Source organism: Mchenga conophoros, linkage group LG23, assembly GCF_057382185.1.
Source record: "Mchenga conophoros isolate Kocher_MC1m ecotype Shallow Benthic linkage group LG23, M_conophoros_male_GT1.1, whole genome shotgun sequence".
Classification (NCBI taxonomy): Eukaryota; Metazoa; Chordata; class Actinopteri; order Cichliformes; family Cichlidae; genus Mchenga; species Mchenga conophoros.
In genome coordinates, this window is record NC_140547.1 from 52,905,549 (window position 1) to 52,929,274 (window position 23,726).

The 23,726-nt window shown below is 48.0% G+C and overlaps 3 protein-coding genes across 4 annotated transcripts; 2 read left to right on the forward strand and 1 right to left on the reverse strand.

The window, feature by feature from the left end:
* Positions 1-631: 631 nt before the first annotated feature.
* On the reverse strand, positions 632-5,632 carry cars2 (cysteinyl-tRNA synthetase 2, mitochondrial). 2 transcript variants are annotated; one of them, XM_085266529.1, is made up of 15 exons: positions 5,279-5,632; positions 5,153-5,203; positions 4,949-5,066; positions 4,801-4,872; positions 4,528-4,633; positions 4,350-4,442; positions 4,130-4,259; positions 3,202-3,335; positions 2,986-3,053; positions 2,813-2,879; positions 2,564-2,702; positions 2,220-2,343; positions 1,542-1,637; positions 1,205-1,420; positions 632-1,129 (listed from the first exon to the last, which is right to left on the reverse strand). In XM_085266529.1, exons 1-15 carry the CDS (start codon positions 5,491-5,493, stop codon positions 1,043-1,045), a joined length of 1,716 nt encoding a protein of 571 aa, XP_085122655.1. In that variant the 5' UTR covers positions 5,494-5,632; the 3' UTR covers positions 632-1,042. The 2 variants fall into 2 exon arrangements, with proteins under 2 accessions (XP_085122655.1, XP_085122656.1); XM_085266530.1 differs by having other exon boundaries at positions 4,362-4,442; positions 5,279-5,631.
* atg3 (autophagy related 3) lies at positions 5,551-11,950 on the forward strand. The gene is made up of 12 exons (XM_085266532.1): positions 5,551-5,845; positions 5,993-6,034; positions 6,120-6,169; positions 7,831-7,901; positions 8,110-8,217; positions 8,412-8,464; positions 8,724-8,802; positions 8,873-8,907; positions 8,982-9,134; positions 9,272-9,399; positions 9,896-9,964; positions 10,435-11,950. The coding sequence occupies exons 1-12, from the start codon at positions 5,774-5,776 to the stop codon at positions 10,514-10,516; spliced, it is 942 nt and encodes a 313-aa protein (XP_085122658.1). The 5' UTR covers positions 5,551-5,773; the 3' UTR covers positions 10,517-11,950.
* A 633-nt stretch (positions 11,951-12,583) lies between these two features.
* On the forward strand, positions 12,584-22,307 carry slc19a2 (solute carrier family 19 member 2). Its single transcript, XM_085266531.1, has 6 exons — positions 12,584-13,261; positions 14,696-15,262; positions 15,360-15,606; positions 15,717-15,906; positions 16,357-16,498; positions 16,588-22,307. Exons 1-6 carry the CDS (start codon positions 13,139-13,141, stop codon positions 16,789-16,791), a joined length of 1,473 nt encoding a protein of 490 aa, XP_085122657.1. The 5' UTR covers positions 12,584-13,138; the 3' UTR covers positions 16,792-22,307.
* The last annotated feature ends 1,419 nt before the right edge of the window (positions 22,308-23,726 follow it).

A 23,726-nucleotide genomic window follows, 5' to 3' on the forward strand; every position in this document is an offset into this window, starting at 1 on the left:
GTCCCAGATTTAAGCCTGGTGGGAGTTTCCCCCACAGAGGGACAAAAGGACCCCCTGATGATCGATCCTCCATCTAATCACATGAGCCGAGGTGTGAAAACAGGTGTGGGTCACAATCAGCCAGGGTTTCAGGTGGGCTCATTGTGAAACCTGGCCCCACCCTGTCATGTGATGTCCTGAGGTCAGATGGCCCAGGATGTGAGTGGGCGTTAAGGCGTCTGGGAAGGATCTCAGAACTGGATTATAGATGGCAGACAGTTGTTGTGTTAAGCCCCGCCCTCTGTTCAAAGATGGTCGCTCACAGTGGACATAGATGGCTTCTTTTACTCCTCTTTGACCTTAGAACTGAAGGAGCTTCTCTGATGAGAGGTGAAACGTCTTCAAGCAACTCAAAGAGGTCCAGACGCTTTTCTTTGCAAGCTCCTTAGACCCACACTTGGGTATATTTATGGTGGGCTTTCTACGTGTGCTGCATTCAGTTTGTTCCACACATTTGTGTCAGCTCTGATTGGTAATGGTTAAACTACCCAGAAGCTTCGTGTGCTACTCATGAAGGAAGTTCTCGTTATTCTCAGACCGTGTACTCAGAGATGAAGCCATAAAGAGACTGCGCAGTTTAAGGACCAATGCAGTACTTTCAGCAAAACTTTAATGTATCAATGCCAAATACAGTGGTGGTGGGGTATGCTGCCAGACCTCTGCAGCTCCTGGTGCTGTAGGATGGTGAGCATCAGCCTTGTGGGGTGAATAAGGTGAGGTGGGTATCAAACCTTGATGATACTGCAGGTACAGCCAACTGTGAGCATTACAGCAGCTCAGACTTAGTCCAGTACTGGATAACCACCGGGTTTTAAAAATAAAGGAGGCCTGTAACATGACTGAGAGGTGGAGCGACAGGCAGGTACAGCACGTGGCTCAGGAAACAAACTAAGAGTCCAGCACCCTGAGCTTCTGTTTTATGGCATCGTGCTGTTTTCTTGTTATTCCAAGTCTTTCCGTCGAGTCCACAAAGCTCAAATCATTGTTAGAAATGAAAAAACCTTCAGCTGGACGTCTCCTCGCCTTTGTCCTCCGGTCCTTGTCCTCTCGCGCTCATTTTGATCTCCCACGTGGAGGTGGCTCCTCTATCCTGAAAACACAAGACAATCCCACCAGTGTAGCCCGAAACAGGAAATGCACTGAGCTAACCTTCTGTGCGTCGTACCTTTATCAGCACACCCAGGGGCGCCAGGTCCTCTCTGAGGGCATCGCAGGCTTTAAGCAGAGGGAGTCTGTCAGGGTGCAGTCCAGCTCTGCTCGGGGATCCTGTGGATGAACCGTCCCGCCGAGCGAGCGCGAACTCTCGAACTTTGCTCCTGAACTGAGTCAGCTGTTCCACAACCGGCTGCAGACTGCCTCGGCTGCTCAGCACCTCAGCCTCCTTCAGAGGACAGAGACACACGGGAGACCTCTTCAATCAAGGATTATTATCATGATTCACTGACAGACGCCTCAGTGTCATGCTGCCCGCTGAAGGGACATCACAGTGAAAAAGTGCTGACCTTAGTGTGCAGGTCGATGCCAAACACATCCAAGACATCTCTGACGTAGGTGACCATTGCTCCGAACACGGCGGGGCTGCGGGCCGCCCCAGCAGGCTGAACAGAAACAGGCTCGTGTCTGAATGTGCAATACGCTTAGAACAAGTATCGCTGCTGCTCACTGACCACACTGTTGTCATAGCTCCTGTTCCTGATCTCTAGTGCAGGGGTGGGCCACTCCAGGCCTCCAGGGCCGCTGTCCTGCAGGTTTTAGATCTCACCCTGGATCAACACAGCTGAATCACATGACCAGTTCATTACCAGGCCTCTGGAGAACTTAAAGACATGTTGAGGAGGATTTATCCATTTAAATCAGCTGTGCTGGATCAAGGACACGTCTAAAACCTGCAGGAGCCCAGCCTTCAAGGCCTGGAGCTCCCCACCCCTGACCTAACCCGACGTCTGCTGGCAGAAGTTCAGATTTCACAACAGTGGGACTGTCCAGCTGTTGTGACAGAGGTGGAACTGAAGCTTGTCTATTCTGACCACTCAAAGCTCTTCAGACCAACATGTAACCCAACATACGACAGCATGATCCCAGAGCGCCAATACTGCCAGACCTGGTGGAGACCCAGCTGCTAACTGGGACTTTCCACCAACATCACTGACACACTGACATCAAACCTGTCAGACAGTTACCGTAGAAACAGGCTGAAGCTGGCAGTTTCCGTGATAAACCAGATTCATCAGAGCACTTATGGCTCTCGGTGTATCAAAGTCATCTGCTAGAGTGGACATGACAGTGGATTTAGTCTCAGCCAGCCTGAAAAGTACAAAAACACAGGAAGACAGTTTGTAGACGGAGCAGAACCTCTCAGGCATCAGCTGAATGTAGCAGGCAAGCGTCTCAGAATGCATGACTGCTGCCGGCACTAGCATCTGTCCTGTCCTCACTGCTTCAGCTAATTACAGCTGTGCGAGGAACAGGAGAGACAGAAATATGAGGAGGACACTCGGCCATGGGCGGAGGAGAAAGTGGGCACCTGCTCCAGAGCAAATCCTCCTGCACGTGTGAACACTGCAGCTGACCCTTCATGTAGGCCTGAGCATCGTGGCAGAAGGTGGAGATGGTGTCCAGAGTGCTGCGAGCCTCCAGCACGCTGCTGTCGCTGTAGTCGATAGCTGTGGAGACATTACAGGAAGTGCAGTTTAACATCGCAGCTATGCGACTCGAACTCCAATAACGAATGCATTCATGTATCAGACTGGGAAAACCTAATCGTGTGCCTCACCTGATCTGTATTTGCTCAAAAGACAAAACATCCGGAATTCATTGGCAGAATAAGACCGCAGAAAATCCTGACGAGGACGAAGACGTGATCATTTTCACCCACTCCACACAGCATAGCGCATTCAGGTATTAATGCAATAACACAAATAAGACAAGGAGTCAGCAGGACTGTACCTTGATGCTGATGTAGTTCTTTAAAGATTTAGACATTTTCTCTGGACTGCCCTTCAGGTGTAAGTGCCCTAAAAACAGCAACAACACGCTGAACAGAGCACGACACACAGCTGCTCCCAAACTCAGCTCTGCAACACGAATGACCCCCAAACACTTTCAGACAGCGTCTGCTTTCCAGAGAGCGTGCACGAGGCACGAGCCACGTCTGGCTTTTACCTGAGTGCAGGAAGTAGTTTGCCCATTGTCCACACTGGTGATACGCCTCACTCTGAGCGATCTCATTCTCGTGGTGAGGAAAAGCCAGGTCAATCCCTCCAGAGTGGACATCCAACTGTCCCCCAAACATGGAGCTGAAAGCACACGAACAGGAAACTCATCAGCGCTCAAACTCAGGCTAATTAAATCCTGCATTCAACTGTTCGACTGAAGAAACAAACATCACTGCTGGACTAACATGAAGTCAGTGTTGCTAACAGTTGCTAACACTGGGGTCTATTTTTTCACAGTATAACCTTTCATTTCACTTTTGCAGGTTTGCCTTTTAAAGCAGGCGCAGACTCATCTCAGCTGCTGAGGACAGCAGATATCCTTACAGTTGTAAGGATTTAAATTTGCTGTGGGTCCTTTATCCTGACATTGTAAGACAAGTGTTAAAACCTTGTTGTGTACCTTATTCTGTCCTTTACACTGTAGGCAGGTGAGCACACAAGTTCAATCTGACTTGTTCCATCTGAGACAGCTGGCCGAGGGAAAGCCAAACCTTCCAGCTAAAGTCTGAACGTGTTGTTCATCTGTTCAGTACTTGCAGACGGGACTGCTGCAGTTCTTTGGTTTGGACCAGGCCTCTCTTTACTGCAGCTGCTCGTCTGCTGGCCGGTACGAAACAGAAGGAGCACACGTCCCTGCTGTTGGCCGCTCTACACTGGCTTCCAATTTAGAATTGTAATCAACCCACAACAAGAAAACGTGTCTACAAACTGAGGAAATGCAGAAACCACAGGTTGTTCAGTCGCCCACTTCACGATGCCACGGAGGAAACAAATCACCGCAGTAAAAGTCGCCTCATTTACTGAGGTCTGTCTGTAACTGGGCAAAGATAAGAATTCCCAAGCGTTAATGGGATTCATGACCAAACAGAACAAACCTAGCAATGGTAGAACATTCAATATGCCAGCCCGGTCTTCCTCTGCCCCACGGGGACTCCCAGTATGGTTCTCGAGGTTTCGACGGTTTCCACAGAGCAAAGTCCCTCGGGTCCCGTTTGTTTGAGGAGCCTGCAGAGCCGTAGAGTTTGCGGTCAGTAAACTCGGGCGTCTCACTAACATCGACATGGAAACAGAAATAATAAGAAAGGATTAACTCACACCAACACTCACCGGGCTCTCCCTGAGGATCCACAGCTCCCACAAACCTGCCGTACCTGCCACCAATGGACTGAATGTCAAAATACACATCGCCTGCAACCAAAGCAGTGCACAAGTGACACCTCCAGCATTTCAGACGACCAAAAACACCAAACAAAACAAGCTCCTCCATATTTACCTTCTTTCGTGGCATAAGCGTGTCCATTTCTGATGATCTTCTCAATAAAGGCGACGATATGATGCACATTCTCTGTGACCCTTAAATACACTGCAGGAGGAACCACCTCAACACAACAACATGAAGACGTGTTTATACATGAACAGGATGGTTTTACAAACGCTGAAACTCAGAGTGGAGGTAAAATTGTGCAGTGCTTCATGAAATAGATCTATCCTTTTATCCTGTGCATGCTGTAACGCAGGCTGATCTGCTGCAGGTCTAAGCTCACACCTTAAGCGACAGCATGTCCCTCTTGAACTCGTCCTCGTACACTGCGCTGACGGCGGCTGGGGAAACGTTTTCCTGTTGGACCACATGAAACACATGACGTCAGCAGGTGAGAACAGAGCAGCAGCCAGCAGGTGCAGGACGGCCTCACCTCCCAGCTTCTTCTGATGATCTTGTCATCGATGTCAGTGATGACCATGGCATGGATCACGGTGATCCCAAACAGTCTGCTGAGGATCCTCTGCAGGATGTCAAACCTCACGTATGAGCTGTGACGGAACAAACCCACAGAGCTCACACACACACACACCGTTTACCTGCACGCCATAGCCTCACCTACTGTTGCCATAGTTACCTTGCATGACCCAGGTGAGCGTGATCGTACACGGTGGGTCCACAGCTGTACCTGAGATGTAACACATAAGTGGGTTATTAGGCCGCCGTGTGCCGGCATGAGCAGCACAGTGGTCAGAGTCCGTACCAGGTCGCGACCCCCTCTCTTGTCAGGATCAGGGGCTCCTTCTGTTTGCTCAGGCTGTTAAAAGTCTTCAAGCCCGTATCAAAGCCGCTAGGCCTCACCCACTCCCTCCCGGACACACTGCAGCTGGGTCCGTGGGACGTGGATCGGACCGTGACCGCCGGTGAAAGTCCGGGGACCGGTGCCCTCCACAGCAGCGAGCTCACCTGTTTCCACATAGCGCAGGCCGCCGTGGTTTGAAGGCGAAGTCTGCGGTGTGACCGCACCGGAGCTCACGCACAGCTCACCGCAGCGGTTCCGACGCTGAAACAAACCGATCTAAACGCGGTTGTTTCGCTCTTCACGCACGTTTAAGCCACTCCTACACTTCTCGCGAGAGTTGTATAGCGGAAGTTTATAGGCGAATCATGTGACTCGGTGTAGCTGGCAGTGTGAACAGCTATGCCAAAATAGTCGGAGCTCTGACAGGAAGGTTCAGATCCCAGAGGATTCTCCGATATGCAGAACGTGATCAACACGGTGAAGGGCACGGCCCTCGGGGTGGCCGAGTTATTCACCCCGGTATTAAAGGTAAGCGCGGCAGCTAGCTGCTGGTAGCTGTAGCCGCTCGGACGTCGGGGCTTCATTTGTGCTCTCGGTGTGAAATGTTTGACACGCAGCTGCTTCACCGGAAGTGAAGCGGAGCACTAACAGCTTTCGCTTTGTTGTTAATGACAGGAATCGAGATTCAAAGAGACGGGAGTCCTCACGCCGGAGGAGGTGAGACCGACGCAGCCCCGCATACACTGTTCCTCCGCGGCTCTGCTCAGGGCCTCACCTGTCCGCTCCTCTGTCTGTCTTTCAGTTTGTAGCAGCTGGAGATCACCTGGTTCATCACTGCCCCACATGGAAATGGTGAGAGGCTTAATTCATGTCAAACACGACGAGTCCGTGTCATTAAAAAAGAAACGCACGAAAGACGAAACTAGACGCTTGGTGCCGTGTTTCTGGAAGCGCGTCTCCGTGTGCTCCGACGGTCAAAGCTCAGTTTCTCCACTCATTCAGACGCCACATTTATACACGTCGTTCCTGTGACAAACGTTTGACCTGCAGATGGAAAATGTAAAAAAACCTGCACTTTTTTTTACTGTAGTAACACCACAAATGAGCCGTTTATACAAAGGGGCCGCTTTCCCATCATCTGTGCTCATGCTTACATGCTTCACATCATCATCATCACCACAAAGGGTTAAAGGAAATATACTGGGCACCATAACTAACTCAAACTCCAAGTAACTGCTGCAAACCAGCACTGTAGGGGGACAGAATGACCAAACCATCAGCGTACGTTAAAAAAGGAAAGATCATACAAAGAACACGTATGTGCGATATCCTTACATGTGCGGGCTCGATTGTTAGAGCTCCTGGAAACTGTGGTACACGGTCCCATTCAGTCCATCGAGCAGTTGTCAAAGAGCGCAGAGTTGGCAGTCTTTATCAATCTGTCCAAACAAGTTTTCGATGCACAGAGTGGAGCTGAAACTGTGAGATTGCACCACACAGTGCAACGTCACCCCCACCCTCCACTAAGACAATGAAACCCAGGTGCTGCTGTGATGGGGGGCGCTGTCATAACCTTGTTTACAGCTGTGCAGCTTGGCTGCAGTCCTCGTCTTCAGTAGTAATGACAGAGCTTTCTGCCCCTTTGCTTTAGTCACAAAGTGTTGATCATCTGTGGACTTGCTCTGCTGATGAAATGTTGCTCCGCCTCTCTGACTCAGTCTTTATTAGCCACCAGCTGGCAGGTTCAAACCCAGAGCTTCTTGATGGGAGGCAGCAGTGTTACCGCTGCACCAGTGTGTCGCCAACATTGTCCGTCCTGCTGCAGTGTGGTGACGATTAATGTTGCCTGTGCTGACAGCTTTCACAGGAACGTTTGTGTGGAAAATGAGGATGCGGCCTCAGAGCTTGCATGAGTGTTGAATGTGTCCGAGCGATTTCACAGCATAATGGAAGAAGCTGTTGTGATGCAACACGGAGAAACCCAGCTTGTGTCATTATGGCACATCATCACACACTGAAACCTGCTGCCACAGAACAGAGGTCGTTTTTTATGTTTTGCATGTCAAATGCAGGACAAATGTAAAAGCTGGATGTAGTTACTGTGACCTCCCCTGTTGGAGGCTTGATTTGAAGCCATGAAGTTGATATCGGTTAACGGTCAGTGATAATGGCTTGTGATTGACAGCTTGTTAGTTAATGTGAGTTCATGCCACAGATAATCTTCCATTGTGAAATGCAGCATCACCACGAGCTAGACCCAAACTGAGGACACAAAGCCGTTTCACTCAAGAGCCAAAGCCACAGCTGTCCACAGCTGTCCACATCTAGTGCTCTTTAGACTGAAGGACCTCGTTAGACTTCATGTTTCCAAACCAGAAGCTCAGTCCATGTTCTTCACTGTCAGAAAGATGAGAACAACTGTAATAAACTGTGGTTTGTAACCAGGGTGGAGGTCTCAGGACCTGAGCCGGGCTAAAACGGCAGCAAATGATCTGTTTTTTCTCTCCCGTCAGGGCCACTGGAGAAGAAGCAAAGGTGAAGCCATATCTGCCACAGGACAAACAGTTTCTCCTGACACGCAATGGTGAGAGGCAGACTTCAGGAATTTCAGTCAGCAAGTCTGACTCACTGCTTCAGTGTTTAGTGACACAAGACTGAACCTCAAGTGCCTTAAAGTTCAGGACAGGACTGAAGTTTTTAAAGATGATATTGTGAACAAATAATTTTGTGTGTTTCAAAGTGTCATTGCTGTGTGTGTGTGTGTGTGTGTGTGTGTGTGTGCGCGTGCGCAGTGCCCTGTTACAAGCGCTGTAAGCAGATGGAGTATTCAGATGAGCTGGAGGCCATCATCGAGGAGGACGATGGAGACGGGGGCTGGGTGGACACCTACCACAACACAGGTGTGATGCTGGTGGTACCCGCGCACAGCTAACTGTTCGTTCACTGTCACATACTGGAGTGGGCTACATGCTTCACATACGATCACACTGATCAATCTCATTCTGATGACGTGGCCGTGATATCAGACGTGTGCTGAGTATTTCCTGATGACTGTGCAGGTGTCAGTAAAGATCCCCTGAATGTGTCTGTGCAGGTGTGTTAGGAGTCACAGATGCTGTGCAGGAAATCTCACTGGACAACAACAAGGTTTGATTTCTAATTAATATGAATGTAAAATCCTCCACCGCTCTAATAGTTCCATCCCTCGGCTGAAGGACCGAGGGCGTGCGTGACGGAGGGATGTTTCCTCCCAGATTACTGCTCAGATGTGAATGAAACGGTTCGTTTGCTCAGTTTCGCTCCTTGCGATTGGCGGACCATCATAAAAGCCTCGATGCCATCGATTGCGTCTCCGGTGTCTGATTGTGCGGTTACATATCTGTGCTCTTAATCTGAACTCTTGTAGGATAAGAACATGAATGCCCCGTCTGCAGCATGCTGTGATGATGAGGATGATGAAGACGGAGAAGCGGCAGATATGGAAGGTATTGATCGTGTCTTTCTGTGGTTTGGATGTGCTCCCAGATCGGCCCTCACACTCTGCTGTCTTTTCAGAATATGAAGAAAGCGGGCTGTTGGAAACAGACGAGGTACGCTCGCAGCGCTGTCTGACCTCGGCCATCATCCGCCCGACTCCGGCCTGACTCTTGTTTTCTGTCTCTAGGCAACCCTGGACACCAGCAAAATAGCAGAAACTAAAACCAAAGCAGAACCTGGCAGCGAAGACGCCATTCTTCAGACGAGAACATATGACCTGTACATCACATACGATAAATACTACCAGACCCCTCGACTCTGGCTCTTTGGATATGATGAAGTATGAACTTTATTCTTCGTGGTATAGAGATGATAAGCAGTCGATAGACTCCGAGCGTGAACATCTGCAGTCTGCTGCTTCTTGTTGAGAAGGAGCGCAACCAAAACTGAGACCAGCTTTGTTGCTTTGTCTCCCAGGACAGGCAGCCGCTCACTGTAGAGCAGATGTACGAGGACATCAGTCAGGACCACGTGAAGAAGACGGTCACCATCGAGAACCACCCCCACCTTCCTCCACCTGCCATGTGCTCGGTTCACCCCTGCAGGTGAGAGTTTCGTTTGTCGCGTTGAAAGATGCAGACCCACCACACAGCTGCACCTGTGATGGTGTCGAGGCTTATTGTGCTGAATGAATGAATCGGGAAAAGATGGATGACACTGTGGTGGGTTCGGTGATGCTGATTTGCACTGTGACTTCTTCACTGCGCTCTAAGAAGCCAAACGTTGTCACACACTAACTTCCTGTTTTCACTAGAAGCTGCTGCTCCAGCCCAAAACCTGTTTCACACGTTCAACTCACTTCTGTGTTCAGTTCAACTTGATTTCTATACCGACCGCAGATGTTATTGTAAGGCAGAGCCCCTGCAACAGTACTGAGTGATCACATGACCATTAATAGCGAGTCAGCTGGTGCTGGTATCGAGTCGCATTCTTCTGCGTCTCCGCTGAGATAAAGGAACCGTGGTCGTGTTTAAGGATGTCTGTGTCGCAAACCTTTTGACAAGAACCTTTAACCTTTGAACTCGTGACCTTTGCTTTCAGGCATGCTGAAGTGATGAAAAAGATCATTGAGACTGTGGCAGAAGGAGGAGGAGAGCTGGGAGTGCATATGTATCCTTTGATGATGTCACGCGTCACCACAGCGACGCAATGAAAGGAAAGTGGCTCCGTTGAGAAGCTTAACTTTGTGCATGTTGTGTATTTTCGGCTATTTGCAAAAGGAAAGTGTCAGAGCTGTTGGAGGTGTGGGCGCTGCAGCAGCACCCAGCAGGGGAAGCTCCGGTCAGCAGCAGAGCCAAAGAGAGCCTGTGTCGCTCTGCTGGCTCCTAACAGCATCTCTCCAGACCAGCCAAGAAGCTGCCTGAGGAGGTGCCAGGCTTACCAGGATAAGCAGCAGGGATGGATGTTTTCACCTCTGTACACCAGCAGTTCATTGACGTATCAGCACTTCGATGTTTTATAGGAGCCGGCTGCAGCCAGGCAGGAAGAGCAGCACTCGGCGGCTGGCCTGCAGCAAGTGTTCGTGGTCAGGCAGGTGGTCGCTCTACCCCCACCTCTGTTTCCTTAACTGATGCTTTCAGGTATCTTCTGATTTTCCTCAAGTTTGTGCAGGCCGTCATTCCCACGATAGAATACGACTACACGAGACATTTTACCATGTAGGTGCCTCTGCTGCAACACCACGTGCACACGGGAAATACCAGAGATGGTCTCCGCTCTCAATACAACTGGTCTGCTGAATGTTTGTGCTACTCTAAGATGCTTTGTGTGGAAGTGTCAAGGATATGAAACGCTGTCTCTTAAAAGAACGGGCTGACGTATTAGGACACGTGCTTGTTTTCTGCTGAACCCAGAGAAACCCGATCAGCATCAGTTTGATCTGTGTGTATGCAGCACAGAGTAGGATGCTGTCATGCAAACGGCACAGCTACCCTGCTCTGTTGCATAAATTCAGATACGTTGTGTGTAGTTCTGTCTCTGTGATAAGCTGGCTAAACACATCAGAGGTGAGGTCTAACCCTCGGTAACCAAGGTCCTCATCACCCAAGAGCTCGACTGCACCTGCTTGTCTCTGCGGGACAGTGAAGCTTATTGATGGTTAGTGTGATTAGGAGTGTTTAAACAGAAGCTAAGCAATGTCCTGCTGCAGGGAAGGATTGATGTGTGCTGCTTTAGTTCCCAGTCTGACACTCATTCATGTGTTGGTGTAAGATCAGGTTTGCTCCTCCCACAGCGCTGCGCTGCTTAGCCCCGACCTTAGAGAAACTAAACGAATCCTCCTCTTCATCATGGAGGCGATCCTGCAGTTAGGAACTTAAAACTGTCACATTCAAGCTTGAAATCACTGCTGCTTGGTGCGAGTTTGTGGTAGACGATTCCATCAGTCCAGCACTCACTCTGCTCTCTGGCTGCACCAGCCTGTGGAAACAACTCTGTGTTTAGCAGCTTCGGCTGCATCCACTCGTGCTCATGTCTGCCCACTTGTGTCTCAGCTCAGTGGGTGCTGAGACACAGGAAAACTGAAGCAGGAGCCCAACAACTTCTGGATGGCTACAAATAATAAAGCAGCCTTGTCTCGACGGCGGCGTCGAGGGAAGCTCGTGGAGCACGGATGTTTCCCGTCAGCTGTCCTCGCTTCCATCCCAACGCTCTCTGTGGGAATCGAGGCTGAACCTCAGTTTGTTGTGAATGTGCTGATCCCGTTTCTGTGTCGGTCTTCAGTTGTGAGCAGGTTTCTAATTGATGCTTCAGAGGATTTGTTGTCAGATGTAACTCTGTGTCTAATGTATTACTGACCTTTGAAGAGGTTTGCTGTGACCTCTGCAGAGCAGCCTCACTGATGCAGTTTAACTACACGTCCATGTTTCCTGTAACCTGTCATGTTTGGCTCATTACAGTGGCAGCACTCATCCATACAAAGCATCTGCTTCAGTAATCCACAGCTTGCTTCCTCGTGTGTTGGTTGATCAAATATTCTCTTTGTATCTGTGCCTGTTGGTCCAGTCTTCTAATTTAAGTTGCTTGGTGGTGAGGCTTCACCGTTTCAGAAAGATGTACATTTATCAATAAAGAGTTTCCCAAATATTGCAAGAAAAATGCTGTTTATGGATGTATTTATTGGTGCTGGGGAGGGGCGGTGGTAAGTAAAACATCTCAAACCTAAAAATGTTCCTTCATGATACACGTTATGCTGCAGGTGGCAAGGTTACAGGTGAAGGAAAAGCCAGCACAAAGTGTCCTGGTCGTAGTTCTGAGGCCTAACAGCTGATGGCGTTCCCTCCCTACAGCTTGTACGTTTGCTCTCTGCATGACCTCAACGTGCTTAAGCCACTCCTTTGTTGCCATAGCAGCATCTGACTGATAACTGTCTCCAGCCTCCTGGCTGAGGGAGAAAGATTAGCATCTAAGATTTTCCATCACTGGCCCGTCTGCGCCTCACTGTGGTGAAGTCACAGTCAGAATATTACATGAGATCAATAAAACAAGGATTTTAAATAGAGAAATGTCAGACTTCTGGAAAGTCTAATCCTGCATGTGTACTCAGTACTGCCTCAGTGCAGCGTGGCATGGATGCTGTCAGCCTGGGGCACTGCTGAGGTGTTGTTTTGTTCCGTCTCATGTCGCTCATCTTTCTCTTTTCAGTGGAAGTTTTTCTTCCACAAGCTTTCTATTAGTGTGCTTTGTACAGCGCTTTGGGGACACCAATGATGGTTTTCTGCGGAACTGTCATGTCAGCAGTCAGGATTGTGATTCCTACTGAACCAGACTGAGAGACCATTTAAAGGCTCAGCAACTCTTTGCAGGTGTTATGGATTAATTGGCTGATTAAAGAATGACCCTTTAAGCCTACAATATTGAACCTTTTCACCATATTCTAATTTTCTGAGCTCTTGAATTTGGGCTTTTCATAATCTTTAAGCCACAATCATCAAAATGATAACAAATAAAGGCTTGAAATATCTCACTTTGCATGTAACGAGTCTCATATCATATATAAGTTTGGCCTTTTAAGTTGGATTACTGAAATAAATGAAAGTTTGCGCGATATTCTGATTTTCTGAGTTTCACCTGCATCTTTAGCGTTCGTCACACAACTGTGTGAAAAGCCTGTTTCAGGCCGGCAGGGGGCAGTAGCTGTCCATATAAACGCGGCGTTGCGATTCACACTCCAGTCCAGAAGGTGGCGGTAATGTACCTGAAGTTGTTTGGCACCGCCATAAAAAGATAGAAGAAGAAGAAGAAAGAAGTAGAAGAAGGACCGGCGTAGGTCATGCTGCTTCAGACATGTCGGTGTTTGTCCCCACTGTGCTGCTCTGTGTCTACGGCTTCTTCACCAGCCTGCGGCCATGCGAGCCCTTCATCACCGCCTACCTGATGGGACCAGACAAGAACCTGACGGAGACTCAGGTGAGCTAGCTCGCTGTTAGCAACAGCGACTCTGAGGCGCGTCTTAGTTGTGTCGTCACGCTCTGTAGCATCAGCGTGCGTTTACACTGTTAATGTTCACGTGAAGTAAGTTGGAGCTAAGCTGTGGACAGGCGGTGCCGGGCACGCGCAGAGGACCCCCAAAACCTCCTCACTCAGCAACCCGCTTAATCAGGATTCCGTCATTTAGTGTCATTTGGCTGATAAACAGCAAAGATCAGCAAAGCAGAAACTAAAGTTTATGAAAGCAGCAGAGATACAAAGGGCGTCCCGGACCAGCTCACCCCAGTCTGCGGGCGGGGGCTGCTGGCGTGGGGCTCAAGACATGTGATGTAACGTGCTTTTAATCAGCTGCTCAGCCTGCCTGTGTGTCTCTGTCTGAAGGATGGAGTCACGTAGCTGCTTCATCCCGCTGTTAGACACACTCTGACTCCCTCATCAAATATCAGGATCACATCAAATGTCCTGGAGAGCAGAACAAAGACCACTGGCTCCTCCTAGATGGTGGAGCTGGGGTCAGCCCAGCAGGAGAGAGCCTGGGCTGGTTGTTGGCAGCAACTGGACCTTTAAATAATAAGAAACGACTTACTTTTAGCATTGTTTTGAAGGTTTTTTGAGACTGATTCTGAAAGTTTACCATGTCCTGGTGTCATATCAAAGTGAAAATACTTTGTTTTATTGCATGTACGTGTGGTTTATTGTCAAAGGAGCTTGCAAAGAAAAGCGTCTGGACTTTGCAAGCTCCTTTGACTACGATGACCTGGATGACTGAGAACCTTCAGACATACGTGTGGTTTATGTTTCCCATTTTGTTTTTCGTAAAAACTGTTGCATTTGCAGTATGACAGTTATTACAAAATGTGCTGTCGCAGGGATGTTGCATGGTGCCGCAGTGTACAGCGTCAGGCAGGAAAGACTGAAAATGGCGATCTCAGTGTTGGAGCAGTAATCCCAGAGACCCTCGCTGTAGACGGAGTAATCTCCCTGAAAAATGACCAGAATTTCTGGCTAATCCTTAAATAATTACTTGTACAATGCTGAGGCTCTCAGCAGGCCTTCAGAAAGCAAACCTTGAATCTGCTTGGATGTGCCCACTGTTGCGCTGTCCAAAGGCTGGGACGACCGTGTCGTACCCCGAGCCTGGCTTAGCTATTTAAGTAACGCCGATTAATGAGCAGACTTTTTTGTTTTTGCAAGGTAAGTTTACCTCTCTGTAATTCCTCAACTAAAACGTTAACGTTAGGTTTAATGTTCACAAAACGGAGCCACACGTCCGTACGGTGCTGAGCAGGATAGCTGCACAGGAGATCAGCAAGATCACTGACAGGTTTCAAATGCACAGCATCCTTGTCATTTATTGATGCAAAGGAAAGTGAAAGGAGCTCTAATCCATGCGGTGACTGTTTCTGTCTGCAGGTTGTCAATGAAATCTTTCCAGTATGGACGTATTCCTATCTGTTCCTGCTGTTCCCCATCTTCCTGGCCACTGACTTCCTCTGTTATAAGCCGGTGTTGGTGCTCCAGGCCAGCAGCTTAGTGGTCACCTATGTCATGCTGTGGAGGGCACAGGGCATGCTGGCCATGCAGCTGCTGGAGTTTTTCTACGGTCTGTCCACAGCTTCAGAGGTGGCCTACTATTCCTACATCTACAGCGTGGTGGAGCCGGAGCACTACCAGAGAGTGACTGCTTACTGCCGCAGCGTGACTTTGTTCGGATCAGCGGCTGGGTCTTTGACCGGTCAGTTGCTGGTATCCTTGGCCGAAGTTGACAAGGTCTACCTCGTCATCATTACACTGGCGTCAGCCTCTGTGGCTTTTCTGGTGCCCTGCTTTCTCCCCATGCCCAAGAGGAGCTTGTTCTTCCACAGGCGTGCAGGAGCAGAGGAGGCTAGGCCCCGCAGCAGCAGCAGAACCGCCACCAGGATGGAGAAGGCGGAGGATTCGGACAGCAGGGTGCCGCTGAACAGGCCGGATATCTCCAGGGTGAGTGAAGCTGCCGTATCTGGCCACGGCTGTGATGAGAGATTCTGAGTTTGTACGATTGTGTGAAGAGGTCACACGTCTGCATTTGTCTGTGCAGGCATCCAGGTCCTCTGAGGCAGGAAGTGGCAGCAGGGGGCTCGTGGCGGTCCTGCGGATGCTGTTTGATGACTTTGTGCAGTGCTACAGGTGTCGCACCCTGCTGGCCTGGTCGCTGTGGTGGGCTCTGGCCACCTGTGGCTACTTCCAGATCATCAACTATTCTCAGCCGCTGTGGGAGCACATTCTTCCATCCAAGGAAAACATCATCTACAACGGCTATGTAGAGACCCTGTCCACGCTCCTCGGTGAGGCTGCTCTGGTTGCTTCACAGCAGACTGTGTAAAGCTGTGACGTGAGCACACTCTCCCAGCGTGACTGACCTTTGACAGCAGCTCTGTGTTCCTCTCGTCCACAGGGGCTCTGGCGGCGCTGCTGGTGGGCTGCCTGCCTGTGACCTGGGCTCTGTGGGGGGAGTTGGCTCTGTGTGTGCTCTCCCTGCTCATGGCTGTGTGTGTGTTTGTCATGAACACGGAGCACATCTGGCTGTCATACAGCTTCTACATTCTCTTTAGAACCACGTACATGCTGCTCATCACTGTGGCCACGTGAGTACCCAATCACCAGCCACATATGATATCCTGTATCATGATATCCTGTATCATGATATCCTGTATCATGATATCCTGTATCATGATATCCTGTATCGACGTCCAGTGCACGCGCGGCGATGATCCAGAAGTCAAACCAGGCCGAGACGGCAGCACTTCCATGGCTCGTTTCAGGCAGAAGTGCAAACATTAGTGTTATTCCATGAAGCAGTTCTGGCACAGCTTACTGGAAATTTAAAAGCAGAAATTGAATCCATGTGAGGGATTAACAGGACATGGGAAGATTGTTGTTTGGAATAAGGAGCACATTGAGCTGAATGCGTGGGAGCACTGCTGACTGTAGAAGTGCATGTGTGCAAACACGAGGAGACTGTTCTCCATCTGACTTCCTGTTACTGCTCACACGCTGCGACTGCTTGTCTGTTCAAACTCATCTGTCTCCCTCAGGTATCAGGTTGTGGCCAGCCTGAACATGCAGCGGTATGCGCTGGTGTTTGGAGTGAACACCTTTGTGGCTCTGCTGCTGCAGTCTCTGCTCACGCTGGTGGTGGTGGACTCCTCTGTCCTGGGCCTTAAAGTCTTCACTCAGGTGAGGAAGTATAACAAATGTAGAACTTGTGTTGTGCTTATTTAGCTTCCACGATGTAGATGTGATAACTTCTTTGTTTCCTTCCTTAGTTCTTCATCTACGGTGCCTACTTTGCTGTCATTTCTGCGATCTTCCTCTTTGCTGGGCTTTATAAACTGGTCTCCAGGCAGCACTCTGAGCAGAAGGCTCTGCCCGGCAGCCGAGCGCAATCGGAGACGGACTCTCCACCGATCGGTGGCACAGACTCCAGGACATGTGTCGGTGAAGGTTCTCAGTCATCCAGGTCATCGTAGTCTAAGGAGCTTGCAAAGAAAAGCGTCTGGACTTCTTTAAGTTGCTTGAAGACGTTTCACCTCTCATCCGAGAAGCTTCTTCAGTTCTAAGGTCAAATGGTGGAGAGTCCCAGATATAAACCTAGTGGGAGTTTCCCCCCACAGAGGGACAAAAGGACCCCTGATGATCCTCTAATCGCCTGAGCCAAGGTGTGAAACTGGGCGTGGGTCCCAATCAGCCAGAGTTTCGGGTGAGCTCATTGTGAAACCTGGCCCCACCTTATCATGCGAATTCCTGAGGTCAGATGGCCCAGGATGTGAGTGGGCGTTAAGGCGTCTGGGAAGGATCTCAAAACTGGATTATAGATGGCAGAGAGTTGGTGTCGTAAACCCCGCCTCTGTTCAAAGATGGTCGCTCACAGTGGACATAGATGCTTCTTTCACTCCTCTTTCAAACCATCTGTCCTCTCTGTCCAAACTGTGAACGTTGGCATCCTCAAAGAGTGACCTTTGACCTTAAGATGCAGATGGATGCTGAGTCTTGTCCTGTGGAGGTGGCTCTTCTGTGTTGTGCCATGCGCTTGTGAAGTGGCTGTTTGGTCTCTCCAATGTAGAGGTCTGGGCATTCCTCGCTGCACTGTACAGCATACACCACATTGTTAAGTCTGTGTTTTGGAGTTTTGTCTTTGTGATGAACCAGTTTCTGTCTGAGCGTGTTGCTGGGTCTGAAATGCACCGGGATGTCGTGCTTGGAGAAAACTCTCCTGAGTTTCTCTGATACACCGGCTACATAGGGGATGACAATGTTGTTGCGTCTGTCCTTCTTATCCTCCCTCGCTGAAGAAGCTTCTCTGATGAGAGGTGAAACGTCTTCAAGCAACTCAAAGAGGTCCAGACGCTTTTCTTTCCAAGCTCCTTAGACTCCAGGACACACCACAGCGATTAGAGCCTCACACGCAGGCGTGTGGATCCACAGGCTGAGCTCAGTAATGTCCACTCGCTTTTTTATGCGCCAGAGTAGACTGTAAGTAGAAGGTAGATGTCAGACTGCCTGCACTCGCCTCGCACAATGACTTATTACTGAAGAGCTCTGACAAGCAGACACACAGCTGATGTTTGTTCCTATAAATGTACAATACGCACACAGGCTGCTCCTTAGACTTGATATAAACTGCTGAACAATCAGTAGCAATGGTACGTTATTAGCCCTCCTCCCTCTGTGCTGCAGAGCAAGTATTAAATGTGTTTGTGTGTCTGAGCTTGATTGGTTGGCACAAATTCCTAACAAATCAAATTTGAGAATTGTGTGTGTGTGTGTGTGTGTGTGTGTGTGTGTGTGTGTGATAAATTGGAGGTTTACTATACTTGTGGGGTCCCCACACGTTTGAGGGCATGTTTCACACTCAGTTTAGGAGTTACGACTCAGTTCTTCCTTAAAACTTAGGCGCACCGTCCTGGGATCGGCTGCAGCATCCTGATTCCCACCGGTTCTTCTTCCTCCTGTTAACATGCTCCTCTTCTTCGTCGTTGTTTCTTATGAATGCCATTCTTATATATTGCTGATATATGAAGAAAAATGGGGGTGATGGAAAATAAGACCTGCTGTGGTCTCTAATCAAAGTATGCTACAACAAACAGTCGACTCTCACCCGCTTATATTCTACCTTTATTTTTCTATTTTCTCCTTGAAAGTCAGGTCTCCCAACACCACTCTGGAGGGGATTCAGCCTCCAGGGGATCATTTCTATAGTGTCAATTTGACTTTTTCATATCAGTGTACAATTTTAAGACTGTGCAACTAGTAAATTACCAGAAATTGCAACATACGATTAGTATTCATAACTGTATTTGCCAATCCCATGCTGCCTTGCAGTTTCCGTGGCGAAAGCCTGTTTACTTTCTTTCACTTATGCTAACCTTTAACCTTTTATTTATTTATTTATTTATTTGGGATGACATTCAACATGTCTGTTTAGGGCTCTCTTAGTGTTTATTTTCAGACTTTACAATACCTTAGGCAACCAAACAAGAGACAACTACAAAGAACCACACTCGACCCATATATGATGTCCTCTAAACCAAGGAGGAAAGGATGTCCAGTCCGCATCTCACATTAAGGCCTAACGGAGCATTCAATCTATCCACCCCCTCTCCATCCTTTTCAACTGACCGACCGACCAACCAACCAGGATTCGCCTCCAATCCCATGATTACCGATGCCCCCTCTGTGCTCCTTAGAATGAGGGCCCAGTAAAATACGCGGTCCATCCGGACGGCATACAGGTTCTGTTGCAGAGGCGCTCTCAAGTGGGCCCCAGTCTGCCCCACATACATCAACCCACACTTGTTACACTGAATAGTTTTTTCTTTGTTTTCTGAACAATATGGCAGCTGCCTCCCTGCTATATATTCTATAGAACCTCAATATCTGAGATTTTACTATTCCCTGAAATGTGTGTGGCGGATGATGGCTTAATTTGTGTAGGAGCGCATGTGTATCCGTGGTTTAAAATGTGCCCTAGTCCACAACCTCTTACAATCCTTTTCATTTTCAAAAAAGACCGTAGTGTCTAGGAAGTTTATTTCCGACTCGCCGTGTTCCTGTTTGAGCTTTATAGACTGATGGCGTGTGTTGTCTACAACTTGTTTAAACATGTCCTCGCCATGCGCCTATGATGTCATCTAAAAACCGAAAATAAAAGGGCGGTTGTAGCGGGCATTTGGTCAGCGCCTCCCACTCACTCATATCGGTGTTAGCATCAGATGGTGCATGTCTTTGGTCCAGGGCTGTTCAGTCTGTAAATGATACGTATCGTCAACGTGAGAGTTGTTATCAGTAAGGCAGATCTCCAGAAGTTGGAGGATTTCAGGACGCACAGCGTTTGGGTAACGCCGAAAGATGTTCGTCACGCCTCTCAAACGCATCCGTGTGTTTACGTTAGTGAACAAGCTATCGATATCTATTGTATATACGTGTTATCTGCTATGGAGCGAATCATTTGCAGAAAATAGTTCGTGTCCTTTAGCAGATAATCGTGCTGTTTCGCAGCGATGTATTTCTTGTGTAATGAATGGACAGTCTTCCTGTTGTTAAATCCTCCCAATTCTTTCGATCTTTGGGCTGAAGGAAGGACACTACTCGGTGTATAAATGCTCCTTCAACAGTGCTTTATTCCATACAATTCAACACTTTTGAGCATAAACCATCCGGATGGGGAGACATGCATGCAGAGGGTCACAGCAAATCTCAAACTGGTGGAGGGTGACTCAAACTCTTCTAGCCTCTGTTGGCCCCCACCTAGTCGTAAAAACCCAAACATTCACATTCTCTCTAACTCCTAGCGAGCCTGACTTATGGCCTTGGCTGCTCCCTATTTTGTCTGCCTTCAACAACGGTGGGGGTGAAGCTCCCGTGGAATGTGCTCTGTCTCCTCTGCTATCAGAACAGCAGGTCCTGACTCTGAAACCAGGATTTCTTATGACTCAGCAGTATAAACGATATCATTCATTCACGCTGAAGCAGCAGTCTAATGTAATACAAATCAGTCTAATAACTGTAATAGTTACCACCTTCTTCTAATTCAGGAGAATAATACGAACTAAAACTACATAATTTCACAATCTTTAATTAGGGGTATATCATGGCTCCCCCCTCCAGCTCCCAAACCGTAGGGCTCGCTACGAAAGTCATCGTCTGCAAAGTAGTCTTGTAATTTAAAGCGTCTATGATACCAGTGTAAAGGGTTAGGCTATACAGCTAGGAAAAGCATTATGTCAATGGGATGTCCCCACGAGGATAGCAAAGTGTGTGTGTGTGTGTGTGTGTGTGTGTGTGTGTGTGTGTGTGTGTGCTGACGAGCAGACTGAGAGATGGAGAAACTAAGTGTTCAGTCCGAGCAGCTGAGTGATTAGTTCACCCTGAGTGGAGCTTGTATGTGTGATTGAGCAGAGAGTCGTTCAGCAGAGACTGGAGCTAAACATCTGAATCCAGCAGATCAGATGTTTCATTGTCAGTCTGCTTCACATTTAAACTAAACATGTGTTGAAAACTTATTTCATATTTGCATATTACACTATCATCCATCAGCACTTGGACGGTTTTTTGAGATGAGCATTTATTTTGTGTCAGTATCAGTGTGACTGATTATACCGTGCGTGTGCGTGCGCGCGCCTTCATACAGATAATTGACAAAGATGTTTGAGTACAGAGGAGCTGGCTGACCTGATGGCTGCCTTTTTACCCACTGAATGAAATCATCACACAGACTACAGAGTCCCACCAGCCCAGGCTTTGAAACACATTCCTGCTGCTTTCCTCCAACAGCAGAAAGCTTTGTCTAAATGTGGCCACCAAATTGTGTTGCACCAACCAAAATGAATCGTGAGCAAATCGATACATAAGACATAAATGCCCGGGTGGCACCCTGTTCTTCCAAGGCTGTCTGCAGTAGCTGTGAGCGGATGCAGCAAGCAAACGAGCACACTGCCGCCTCCACAGGCAGCTGTGTGCTGTAACTCAAGCTCTCACATTAAATTAATATTCATTCCACTGCTTTGGTGGGGGGGGGGGGGGGGTATAAATGTGGATGGACATTATAAAGGATTTATGTATTTATTTTTAAAGTATGAAATAATTTGAAACATTGCAGTTACTCTGTCATGCAGACGAGTAGAGAACACGTCTACCTTACAGACGGCTGCAAACCGGAGGAGCCAATCAGTGACTTGAAACATTGGTCTGGATGAACTGTGCCTTTTTCCTGTGACCGTTTCCCATGGAGACGGTCAGTGTTACACAAGCTGGAGATCCTCCAACATCTGACATGAAGTGATCAGTGTGCACTCAACGATTCATGAAACTGAAGGTGTCCGACTCGACTGCTTCTCCCCCACAAAGACACGGGGGATTCTTATCTGGTCTATGCAATAATAACAACATTTTATTGGTGTTTCTCTGATTCATGTTCAGACTAAAATAAACTTTAACTGTACTGTTATTTCTTTCTTTTCCAGTCTTTTTGTTCAGAATAAGGGCCTACAGCCATACTAGTCACATACACAACAGCAGAAGTCCATGGTTGGTTATGCTGTGAAACCCTCTCTGTGTGTCATACATGTCTAAAGATGTATTTTTTAATACGTCTACCTTGTACATATACAACATTGGAACACGCCTCAGCCTGGGGCCGCTGGGATTGGGTCCCTGAAGTTTGGGATGGATGGCTTTTTGTTGTTTTTGGGATCTTGTTCAGGCTTCACACAGGCTCGTCTTTGCATCACTGGAAGCTGGCCCAATCACCTAACTTAACAACAACAACAGGATAGTTAAGTTGCCAAGTTCCTGTTTAACGAGTGAACTATGTCTAGGCAGGTGGAAAGACGGTGCTCCAGCTCAACAGGACAGACAGGTTATATGACTCGCTCAAACAGAGGAGCTCCTATAACTCCTGTTTTAACCCTTGTATGGTGTTCGGGTCTGTGAGACCCGTTTTCAGTTTTTTTCAAAAGAACAATTAAACAATTTTTTCAACCTGAAATTCATTGGCTTTGGCTTATTTTCTGTGAAGAACATAAATCCAAACTAATTTTCAATGACCTCATACTGTACCTCCCCCCACGCATTTACATTACATACAAGGTGTTCGGGTCCACTGGACCCAGGTCTAATAAAAGTGTTGAAAGTGCAGGTCCTGTGTTCCCACACTCTGTCCTCCTCCTTTCTGGTGCTGCTGATAGTGTTTTCTTCCCCTCCTGCTCCACACAAAGTTGCAACATTGTTGAAAATTCAACTCTCAACACCGTCTGCTCTGACATTCCCGCACATTTTACCCTCTTTCTTGAGGGATCCAAGTTTTATTTTCTCATACCCTGTCCCACCTGCAAATTAGGGGCATAATACTATAAATAAGACTTTGCCATCCAATTGATTTTGGAAGAGAGAGGAGCTTCGGATGATGATGTTGACAAAGAGGTTTCAGAACATTTCACATTTCTGAAAATTCAGAGTCTGACAGTGACTTTGAAGAAGAGGATGAGGTTGAGCATCATTTAGTAACAAAACGAAGACGAGCACCCCATCTGCAGCCAGCTCCAGGACCAGAACAAGCCCACCAGACAGCAAGTGAAGAAATATGGATGTCAATAACTGGTGAAATTGAATGGTCTTCTTGCCCAAGAAATGAGCCACCCTGCAGAGCTGTTACTGTGATAAGCCAGGGCCAACACGGCTGAAGTTACTCATGTGCAGGACATCAAGGCTTCATTTGAGCTTTTCATCCCAGATTCCATCCAGAAAATTATTCTGGATTGCAGTAATCTAGAAGGAAGGTGTGTTTTTGGAGAGAGGTGGAAGGAGATGGACCAAATCCATCTAAGAACCCCAAAGGCCTACTTTGGGGTTCTTATCCTTGCAGGAGTTTTCAGGTCCAAAGGGGAATCGACAGAATCCTGTGCCTGTGGGATGCAGAAACCGGCAAGAACCTTTCCGTGCATCAGTGTCTCTGGAAAACTTCCACAAAATTTCCAGGATTATCCGATTTGATAACCGAGACGACAGACCAGCTCGACGGCAGAGAGACAAGCTAGCTGCCATCAGGACAGTGTGGGATAAGTGTGTGCACCACCTCCCCCTGTTTTACATCCCTGGGCCTAATGTCACCATTGATGAGCAGCTGATCCCATTTAGTTGTGAAACATATTGCTTCACGTGTAAATGTGTTGTGTCTTTCCACTCACTCCACTTGATTATAACTTATTCATTTTTTTATAACATTTTATAAAAAATAAAAGAAAAACGAGAAGCACATTAATTCATAAATGTGATCTAACAAAGGTAAAGGGAAAAAATTAACCATGTTTGCTGTTCATATGGTTTGTAATTGGGATGAAGTAAACATCTGTTGAGTAATTTAACATAAAATTGTTTGATAGTGTTAATTTGGAAAGCCAAAACTCTA